This window comes from Erigeron canadensis, chromosome 7, assembly GCF_010389155.1.
Source record: "Erigeron canadensis isolate Cc75 chromosome 7, C_canadensis_v1, whole genome shotgun sequence".
Classification (NCBI taxonomy): domain Eukaryota; kingdom Viridiplantae; phylum Streptophyta; class Magnoliopsida; order Asterales; family Asteraceae; genus Erigeron; species Erigeron canadensis.
In genome coordinates this window covers 29327403-29339713 of record NC_057767.1, presented here as the reverse complement: position 1 = coordinate 29339713, position 12311 = coordinate 29327403, and the positions used below count along the sequence as shown (strand labels likewise).

The 12311-nt window shown below is 32.2% G+C and overlaps 1 protein-coding gene across 1 annotated transcript; it reads right to left on the bottom strand.

Moving 5' to 3' along the window:
• Window positions 1–1136: 1136 nt before the first annotated feature.
• On the bottom strand, window positions 1137–2886 carry LOC122607039 (3-ketoacyl-CoA synthase 12-like). The gene has a single exon (XM_043779961.1). It carries the CDS (start codon window positions 2761–2763, stop codon window positions 1360–1362), a length of 1404 nt encoding a protein of 467 aa, XP_043635896.1. The 5' UTR covers window positions 2764–2886; the 3' UTR covers window positions 1137–1359.
• Between the last annotated feature and the right edge of the window lie 9425 nt (window positions 2887–12311).

Sequence of the window (12311 nt, the reverse complement as noted above, 5' to 3'; positions counted from 1 at the left end):
AACGCTAACTTTGTTCCGAAAAGTTTGATCCAAATTTATAAAATATCGAAAATGACGAAAGAAAATTATGAAAAACTTAAATGACAACCATCAACCATCAAGATTAGTTTTTCCTTTTTCCCATTAAAAAGAAATGATAATAGCATCATTGACTTGAGTCGAATTATAAGCACATAATAGCATTAAATATCATTAAATAAACTAATTAATAATACATACATATATAATGTACTAGCTTTGTATCCGCGCAATGCGACGAGGTATAGGAAAAAAAACTGGTTAATTAGCGGTACCTGTGCGATTACCAGATCACCGTACCTATGCCTATGTGTGTTTTAAACGACGGACACGACGGTGGTTTTGGGGGGCGATGGCTATATGTGTTTTAAAGGGAGACGGTTATGAAGGGATGTATGCGTGTCTTTTGTTCTTTGGGGGGGGGGTATGAGTGTGTTTTTTGGTATAATATGTGAGCAACTTCAGGGGAAGGGAAGGGAGACAAATTGGGCGTAAGGTTTTCTTAAAGGTATTTTCGATATTTCAGGATTAAAGTGTTTGGTGGTAGTGTAAATTAAAATGGTAAAATAGGGAATTTAAAGGTAGAGTGTTTAATTTGAAGAGGGGTAGTTTATTTATATAGGGAGTATAGATAGTCATAAAAAGAAAACTGTGAATACCCGGTCAAATAATCATAAATGACCAATTAAAAAAAGGGAAAAGAAACAAACTAGGAGTATATGAATACCTAATTTGTAAATGAACGAGGGTTGATGATCGCGCGTTGTGACGGTTAAACGGTGATGATAATACAAAACAGTGGGAGAGGAATTGATATGCGTGTGTATAAATAGGAAGAAGATAAAGAAGTGACTGTGTGTTAGATTTTGATAGGGTGTTTGTTTGATTGTGTTTAAAGATACAAAATTAAAAATAATGTGTGATATTGAAAAAAAGTGCTTAAATTACTTAAAATAGAGTTTTAATATATTTTATAAAAGTTTATAAATTTATAGATATTATAAGGTTGCAACCCAAATGGAATATTTTCACTCATCAGTAAACTTTTCGCATTCTCTTTAATTAAATTAAAAGAATGGATACAATAGATTTAAAAGTAATTTTACGTTACCAATATATATTTAGAAGTAAAAGAATTTGAAGGTAGCAAACTTGTACATTTTTCTTTTTGTTCCTTTCCATGATAAAAGAACAAACATCACAACCACCAAAATAAATACATGCACAATACTATACTATAAACATGAAAAAATATTCAAATATTTTTGCTATAAATAAAACAATGATTTAATGGGGAAAAAATGAGACCTTTTGCTTTTCCTTTTTATTTATTTATTTTGTTTAATCTTCCTGTGGAAACTTGAATGTTGTGATATCTTCATCTTGAATCCAGCCATATTTCGCCAAGAAAGGATTTTCCAATGTTTTTGGTGGATAATTTTCGATGTTACAATCTTTCCATACATTCCCTTCACCTTCAAGATCTCGAACCACTTCCCATAAACAACTATTGCATTTAAAACCCGCACCAAAACTAATCATAAATAATTTATCACCTTTTTTTAGCCTCTTTTTAGCCTCCATGTAACCAAGAACGTACCAAAGACTACTAGCCGATGTGTTACCGAACCGGTGCAGGGTCATCCGTGCCGGTTCGATATCAAACTGGCTCAGGCTCAGACTTTGAGCCACTGCATCGATAACCGCTTTCCCTCCCGTGTGCAAACAAAAATGGTCAATTCCGGTTTTGAAGTTAATCATTGGTCTAGTAGGATAAAAGGATTTCCCCAAAAATTTTTGAAGCATTTTTCGGGCAAATGAGAGGGTTGCAAATCGAAGGAGTTCACGCATTGGTAGGATTTTTGGTGCAATTTCTTTTAGGTTTTCGACAAATGCTCGTGTTGCTGTTTTTGGAAGGCATTTTCCTAGGTGAAATCCCACGCGACCTTGAGTATCTTCAGTTTGTACACAACAACCATAGGCTTCATCTTTTGAGCCGTGGTGGGTCCGAACCATAACCTTTAGCTTGAACATGGACTTATAAGCCAAACTAGGCTTGTTGGTTAGGACCATGGCACACCCACCTGACCTAAACAAACAATTTGATAGTATCATTGACCGATCATTACCCGTATACCAATTTGGAGACAAACATTCGGATGTAACAACCAATGCCAATTTATTTTTATTTGTTTTCATTATACTTTGTACAAGATTAATTGAAATTAAACTTGCACTACACCCCATTCCTGATAAATTATATGTTTTCACATCTTCCCTCATTTTGTACCGATTTATAATTCGACCAGATAAAGATGGCATACTGGTCAACATGGAGACGTTGACAACCAGAATGTCAATATTATCTGGCTGAATCCCAGTACGATGGAAGAGTTTTCCAATACCGTCTTCAAAAAACTCTTCCATCTCGTTAATAGCATCTTCATGAGTAGGGTTTTCTTCTCGACCCTCAAACACCATCTTGGGGGCATAGGTCTCTTCACCAATGCCGGAACTTACAATGGCTTTGAGAAGGAACTTGTACTCATTAAGCCCCAAGTTTTTGTTTCTCCTAATTATGTCTCCGGAAAACTCGGTGGATAATTTCCGGTCATCGGAGGGCTTGTAGAGCTGGTAATCTAGAATGTAACAATTTTGATGCCTTTTTTTATCAAGAAACTTGAGTATAATGTAGAGAATGTAGAAGAGAGGGGAACATAAAATGGTGGTCAAAACATAATCCATATCTTACTATAAGTAGAAATTGAGATACAGAGAGATGTGTGGAGATATATATAGAAAGATTGGGGAACCGAAGGATTGAGGATAGAAAGAGAGATAATGTGTATGCTTGCTTGCAAAGTTGCAAGTTTTTTTTTTTTGGTTGTGAAATATAGTAGAAACAACATTTGTATAAAAAGGGATGTGTACCACTTGTATGCTCGAGTTGTATTTTCAAATTATTATTATTATTTTTTTAATATAAATGAAAAAATATACAAAAATATAAAATGCATTATTATAAATTCTCAAATCCAACATAACTCATTGGTTATCAAAATGCAATTATGTTATATTTGTTGAATATGTTTTAGGTAAAATAAACAAGTATTAAAGTAAAACAAATAAAACATTTCTCTTCACTAGAAATCACCGTACATCATGAAAATCATCGTGCATCAATTGTTTCGTGAATCTTCGTGCATCAATTTAACCATGATCTAATGGTCAAGATGTTGTCCTATATCTTTTACTTTAATACTTGTTTTACAATAGATGGAGATCATCTAAAATTGTTTTCAACTTTATCACATCTTGACTATTGGACTAAAATCAAAGGTCAAGATTCAAATATGATTTTTGAATGTTGGCCTTTGATTTTAATCTAATGGTTAAGATATCAACTTTACCAATAAAGTTGGGTTTTAACTTTAGAGAATTTTCATCTTTTTAGAATACCTAACCTTATTGAATATGTACACATTTGCATCAATAAAAAAATCCTGACATTTTTTCAATAGTGATAAAATTTGTATTGATATATCTATATTTGTAAAATATAAAAACAAAGTTTGTGAAGATATTGATGATTATTACCAGAATGTTAAAACTTTTAGGTTTTTTAATTATATTTAAATAAAATTTTCTTTTCCTTGAGTACAACATGTCTCACAAATAAATATGGTAATAATACAAGTAGATATTTTTAAAGTTTTTAGGTTTCTTTAATTATATATAGATAATTTTTTTTTTCACTAGAAATTTAAATATCTCTACTTAATATAATTATAATATACTTTTATTGAAGTTATTTACAACATATATTTCACAACCCTCATTTATATCAATCACTTTTATATTATAACTGCATCACCACCGTTGTCATCGCCGTGCCTGTCACTGCCACCCGCAACCACCGTTGTTGCTATCACCACCTGTCATTGTATTGTGTGGTTGTCCGTATATTATTATAATATAACAAAAATTGTACAAGTATACATGTATATTTAATAATTATACATATTTGACCAAACGGGCCTCTCAAATAATGATAGAGAAGATGCAAAACAACATTTTTGGAATGTTGATCTCTTACAGTATCTGAATTTTCATAATCACCCATACTTGTATTTATTGGCTGAAAACATCCGGTTGAATTATAATCAAATAGAAAACTAGCAAACCAAAATAATAAGAATTATAATATCAACATATATCTCTCGGGTGGGCCGGGTCAAATTAAATGAGACATGGATTTAGAACAACATGATCCACGACGATCAGAATAAATATTGGAATGACTTGAACCGATATGATCGACCAAACGTAAACATGATGTGTATATGTAAAAACGTGCATGAGTTTTTTTTTTTTTCTTTTTATTAAACTCATTCTTTTGCTTGCTACAATTAATATGACAATTATTCAGACTTTTAGTTAGAGTGAATAAATTATTAAAATTTCTCACGCTTTTATACGCGTAGAACAATATTGATACTAGATTATTGATCGTGCTATGCGGCAACAAAGATGGTGGTGGTGGTGGCAGCGGATTGATGACGACGAATAATATAGATTATCGATGTAAATATATTGATGTAAAAGAGGTACTATATTTATTTTTAGAGTTGATGATTAGCTGATATAAACTAATTAATTCAAAGTATTTTTGATAAAACATGTAAGATTGTAAAGAGTAATGGAGGGAATCCTAGCCCCAGTACCACAATTGGATAGCCATCGACTCATCCTGTATGAGTCATATGATGCCCGTACAATACCTCCATCCTATTCTCTACATGATCTGGGCACCCCGAAGGATTGTATGTTAGATGTTACGTGTGTTGAGTTTAAAAAGATAAATTAGATACAATTTATCTTTCGAATAGTGAAGAGGAAAAGAAGGTGAAATGCTTTTTATTATTATACATATAGATATTTATCATATTATATAAGTTATACAACAAAGTGTATTAATTAATTTTTACTTAATGACATGCTACATTTCTATAATATCGTAATTAAATTTACATAGATAAAAGATGATAAAAAAATGACGATTTTGTTATTTTTACAATCTTTCATATACATATTGTTTATATCTTTTATCTAAATATTGTAATATACTGACGATGTAAAACGCTAAATACTTATAACCAATTTTCTTTACGCTATATGATAAAAATCCGATATAAACTCATAATTTGATAAAATGTACGAAATAAAATAAAAGGATATAATTTAAAAAAAAAATAAAAAAACTTATTTTAAAAAGTATAATATAAAATTTAGAAGTTAATTTCCATAATTATATCGTTAAAATAATTGTTTTTCTACAATTAAAAAATATAAAAATGAATTTTAATAACTAATAACTATATCTAAATTTATTAAACTAAATTTATATCTAAAGACAATTTAAAAAAGGGTATATAACATTATCATTTTGATGTAAAGACCCCAATTAAAACTTATGCTTAATCTAAAAATCCAAATTTCCTTATTTTGAAATGAAGATTTATGTTTTATCTATACTATTTTATATAAAAAACAACACTCTATTTTTTAAAGTATTAAAATTATGTAATATTTTTGCCTAACATTCCTTAAAGTATTTTCACATACATTACCCGCTTAACAAATTACACTATCAATGTTTTATCTTTTAAAGTATCTCCATCAACCGTTTGAGTCAATTACTTTTACCTAAATTATTTACATCCTTGACGTAGCCCCTACCATCAATAGTCATCCCCATCAGGCCACCATCACTCAACTACTGTATTATGTGACTCAACTACTGTATTACGTGGGTACCACGGTAGTTTATATTTAGAGATGATGATATTCACTTAAAATATAGGGATAAACGTTTTCAATTCTCCTTTTGAATAAGTCAAAGTTTTCAAGTTTCCATGATAGTACTATTCATTCAAGCTATAGTGTACGTTGTTTTCATAATTTAAGTTTAGAAAAGTCAAACAGAGGATCCCACCAACGTTTGTATTTGCATTTGTAAACGAGAAGATGATGTGAATAGGTCAATCACCGAACCTAAAAGTATTACTTCTAAGGACTATACTTATAAGGTACCACTTCTAACCCACTTCTAACACTATTTATCACTTCTAGACATATTAAGAATACCCCTTCCTTATAACCCTCACTTCTAACCCATTTCTTTTCCTATTCTTCCCCTCTAACACATCAAAGACACACTTCTAATATTAGAAGTAACCTTTTAGACGCGGGCTAGACGCCGCCGGTGCTACTAACGTCCGCTGCTTCTTCTACTAACGTGATGTTAAAGTATGAAAATGTTATTGGACTAAACGAATACGTGTAAAAGCGTTTTTTTTCTTCCTCTTTTCTTTTTCATCTTGCTAAATAGTACTCGTACAATTTTAGGACTGTAATTAAAATACATAAATAGTTGTAACCTTAATATAAAATTTAGAAGTGCATTTTTAATATAAAGGTATATTTCAATTCAGAAGGTGGATTTTTCTTTTTTATATATATTTTTTATCTTTAGAATATATTAATATATGATAATGATTTTTATCACAATGTTTAAATTTATAATTAATACAAAATTTGATATTTTTTCCATCCTGCATTACTACTATATATCTATATTCAATTAACTTATCTTTTTTCATGTGAAAGGGATTTAATCTTTTTTAATAAGCTTGAATTATTCATATATAGTAAGAGTTAACCAAAAATTGTTTTAACCAGGTTTATGTTAAAAAGTCTCGTTACTTAATAGATTCTCAATGTAAATAGATGACAAACCTTATCACTTAAAGATTTGAAATAGAAAACTTACCAAGATCATAACAAGTTAAATTAAATACTTGTAATATTTAATCAACTTAATTAATATATAAAAAAAGTTCAACATCAATAAACTTGATGACAAAAATATACTATTTTCTTAAAGAACCATAACTAAGTTGGTCTATTACATGAACTATAATTTTAAGCTGACAGTGAGTTAATGAAACCAATTGATACCGTCCGACTATATTTTATACCCAAATTTTGTAATACAAAACTAAAAAGTTCAATTTAAACTTAGAAGTGTGTAAATAATTAGAGTATATCCATAACTTTCCGTCACGTAAAAATGATTTCGGTGTATATAAATCATTAGCCCCTTCATTTGACAGTTAGTTCTCGCTGTGAATTCAGTTAGACAAACCATATGCAGAATAATTGTTTACTATTGCTTCAAGGGAAAGTACATTTTCCTTTTCAAATTTGTTTGGGGGATTGTAGATGTGTCGTCCTACGTTCGTGATATATTCAACTTTTCCTCCTAACTTTCATTAGTATTTTTGTACCTAGTGACCTATATAATAGGAAATCAGATTTATGTACAAGATCTATTTTTGATGGCGACTGGTATCCCGACCATTTTTTTGGTAATTAAACCAGACTATTTGCAGCGATTATCGTTGCAAATAGTGGTGTTTTTGTTTATATTCAACTATTTGCAGCGATTACTAACAGGAGCCCGTTATTTTTTGTCAAATTTGTCATTACAGACAGAAGGACCCGCATTATTTACAACGACTATCGCTGCAAATAGTATGTATGGTCTAGATACCAAAAATTTATGGTTGGGATATGAATCCCGTTTCTTATTGCATCACAAACACATAAGATGCCTTGTCTTTACATTAGCCACGTCACAGTTACTTTTGTTTGGCCCTTTCTTTCCATTAAATTTTTAGTTTATTATTTTCATTTTGAGTATATAAAGCTTAAAGCATTTATAGTGTTTGGGACTTATTCTCCAAGGATTAGTCCTTGTCAGCACCACATCAACCTAAGAACTAATCAAAAACTAATCCTCCAAAACACCCACAATGTCAAGACTAGTCTAGGACTCACCATTTATTTATTTTTACCTTTTTAACCCAATATTGTACCATTTATTTAATTATACACTTTTAACCCTCTAACTTATACAATTTTAATTTTTTTAATAAAAACACACTTAAAAATTTTATTAAATAGAAAACATACAATACAATAAAATAAAACAGACATAACTAACACATTAATAATATTAAAGCATAAATGTAACACCCGTCATTTAAAAAACTGGATTTTCAAAAACATTCGCCTAACGTCGTTTAATAATAGCGGAAAAGGATCTCATATAAATCTGTCCATCCGTAATCGGATGAAACATTTGAAAACATGTGGTGTTACTAAATGCATCATCGAAATAATAAAAGAAAATCCAAGTCTTGGCACTAACATAAATGTCAAGCATTATTACATAGTCTTTAATCATAATATCGTAAATGAAGTAGCCAAACAAAAGGCTAAGGGTAGTTTAAGCATCAAGAACATAAATGCTATCGTCTTTAATATTTCTACCCATCCTCACCAAGCTATCTTTTCTCTAGCTCCAACTCATCTAATCTGATGGTACAACATTTTCAAAGAACAAGTGTTAGCTAATAAATTAGCTAAGTAAGAATAACATATTTGAAAACATTTGCCGATTAGATATATTAACAAAATCATATCATCGTTATACGTTAATATCACATGAGCATCATAAACATCATAATCATAAGAAACATCATGAACATCATAAGCATCATATAGCATAACACATTAGGAACATCATAATCCTAAGTATGCCTAACTTTCTTACGCAACTTTCTTTACTTCGTATCTTTTCTTTGTTTCTTTGCGTAGACGTAGGCTAAGTGACTTATGCCACTTACATAGGGATGTGGGGTTGTGTGTAGGCGGTCATAGACAATACAGGGAGTCCTCACACCCGACATGATGGGTAACCAATAAGGGGTCCATCGGCGTCGTTAAGGAAAGACAAAGTCATTTCCAACTGAATAAACCGTTTATGCCTTTACGCATTGGTGGTTAGTTACTCCACCCGGAATAAACAAACATAACTATGCCACAAGAACCAACTCAAGTGACCACATACGCACTAGCTTTACAACTAGCACGGGTTAAGCTTAACACAACTTTAAATATGCTCGAGACTTCTTTATTACATTAGTTTAGGCTACACTTTCACCTAAACTAATCACTTTTATCTTTACTTTATATTAATGTAGGCTACACTTTCACCTAAGTTAATCATATATCATCTTTAATTTAGGGCCCTTAACGTGCACGTGAACATGGCAATCCTAATCAAAGGACTAGTGACTAAGTGATTAAGCCACATATAAAATCTTATCATAAACGTATCATCACTTCATGGTCATATAACATAATCATAACATCATTCCATAATCACCTATCATAATCATGTCATCATTACATATTCACTTTACATAAGCATATCATCATTTCGTAACATGGGAACTTACCTTATGCATTTGCAACCTGCATATACATTTCATATATCATAAAAGATAAGCATCATGCCCCATAGTAACATTCCATAATCACCCATAAACATAAAATGTACATACATATTCAATTGGAAGGTCTAACTTATGAAAACGTGTTTTGTTGTACCAACAGGTGACAAAAGATGTTATCTTACCTTGGTATAGCTAACCAACCAGTTATGAGTATCTTATTGTGCTTGCTAAGTGCTCTCGACAACCTAGAATGAGTACAAGATCGATCTATAAGCTAAACGAAATATTTTGTACAACCTGAGCATCAGGTGCGTCGCACCTCCCTAGTGGTGCGTCACACCAATCATACAGAAAACTCAGATCAGGTATAGGTGCGCCGCACCTGCCATTGGTGCGTCGCATATCGGGCTCCCTTCGAAAATCAAAATTCCCAATCTTGGCAGTGGTGCGTCGCACCTCCCACATGGTGCGTCGCACCTGGGGTGCCGACCAGCAAACCCAATTTCGAAATTGCTCTAAACGATTCTCATTCAATCTTAAACCTTTAGCCCGACCTGGGGACTTAAAATTGACCTCTTTTACAACACTTTTTATGACTTTAATCCATCAATCAAACCTTTTATCTTTTGCTAACATAAATCAATCATTTAATCACTCGAATACATGAAATCGATGATCAATCAACTAGATAACCCAACCCAAACCCCATGGCCTGGATTGAATTCACATATAAGACTCATATGATCAGATTTCAAAGGAAATTTACCCTTAATACCTGTAGATAACTTTATGGATTCAAGATCTAAACAAAACGCCACGAAACGATGAGATCTTGAAGGAAACTTGCAAGGAGAGGGAGGGAGGATAGGCTGGGGGTATTTTTCACGTATGACCTGATGTTGTGACAATTAGGGATACCTAATTGCACCTTAACCCCTGGCCATCAACTCCTAATCTTACACTTAGGGCCCCTCAACTTCTAAACTTAACTTTTTTAGCTTAATTCACCTACCGGGAGACTTAACGATCTAACAAGCACTTAACTTTCATAACATTGCTTTAATGACTTTCATATACATCATATTAATCGTTTCACATAAAACACATAAGCATTTAATCACATAATCACATATAGGGCATATAATCTTAACGAACCTAACGTTGACTAACGGTCAAGTCAATGAGTCAAACTCGAAAAGTTTGGGATGTTACAATAAACACACTTAATACTAACACATTAGTTTAAAGCATACATAGGACTAACACTCGGAGTAGTCCGAGTCCACAGTACTGTCGCCATCATTGCGATGAATGTACCGATATGGTTCAGGAGACCCAACAGCGTCACCCGGTTGCGAAGATGCGTACCCCTCCCCAGGTTTAGTCAGGTAATCATCAGGAAGACCACCACCAATAGCGCCTTGCCAGAATAATGCGTGGTCTAGAGCAAGGTTGTAAATATCGATTTTGGTATCGTATCGGCCGATCCCCCGATATGCGATATATCGGATATGTCGGGGATATATCGGATACCCTAGATTGTAAAGGAATTTATCTAAAATATATATTTATATACCAACAATATATACAATTTGACATAAGTTTACATACCTTTCAATCATAATTGCTTTGTTACGAAGCAAATTTTACATACCTTTTAATCTTAAAATCAAAAACCCTATTTTTTGTTTTAACCCGTGTTTTTAAAAAAAACAAAGTCAACTTTTTTTTACCGATATTGACTGATATTTGACCAATATTGGTCGATATTTGACCGATATTGGCCGATATTGACCAATATTGACCGACATTTGACCAAAACGATAAGTTCAGCTGATAACCCATATATCGTATCAGTTGAAGGCCGATGATATGGCCGATATTTGAAACCATGGTCTAGAGTGGCATTTAAAGTGGTAGTAGAAGTGGTAAGCTGGAAAATAGTTCGATTGAGCCAGTCGATCTTCTGCTGAAGATAAATAATGTACTCATCTTCGACGGCGTTACGAGCATGTTCTGCAGCTTCAAGTCGTTTAATTTTGGTTGTGATTGCCGCTTTGTTGGAAGTTATATATGTTATCAATCACATTGTTAACTGCAGATCGGTTTGTAAAATCGTTAAGCATGTGATCCTGCATGCCCATTTTTGCATCGTGAACGGTCATATTTCGTATGTTGTTTGCCATGGTTCTTTTGTGAATGTGTTATTTGCTTAGAAGAGTGTGTATTTTTAAATAGAGAATAAGAAGGTAAATGGTTTGTAAATATATATATATATATATATATATAATAGGGACCAAAAGTGTAAATTTTTTAAAATTATGAAATAGGGCGGTTCAGGGGCCATTTGTGTAAAAAAATTTGAAATTTCATTTATAGTTGTTGCATTGAAACAAAAAGAAACGAAAACGAACTGAAGGACAAGTCACACCTAACGGTGTGCACTCGTCCTCCAAGAGTGAACGGGGGGAGAACGAGTGGGAACGAGGGTATTGTGACTACTCTTATAATTTTATTACCAGTGCATTGTAATTCCAAACAAAAATGGAGCACCGTTTACTAAGCACATTTTTCTGCACGACAATGATCCTATAAATTAATTCGAATGTCTAAAATGAATCTTAGCAATTTCACGAAAATACTAAAATGTATCCTCGAGTCTCAAGATTTGAAAATTTGAATCATGGTTTAAAATCTCAAGATATTGGTATATTATTAATGGGCCACCAACCTTATTTGTATTATTTGTTTTTTTTATTAACGACAAATGTTTTAATGACTAACGTACCATTGGATTATCATTATGCCATTAGTGGTGCTACTCGATCATATTCCAACATCAAGTTATCAATTACAGAAATACCCAACTAGTCCGTAAAAATCCCCTTATGAGATTCGAGCTCATGACTTTATGGTCATTGAGCCTTA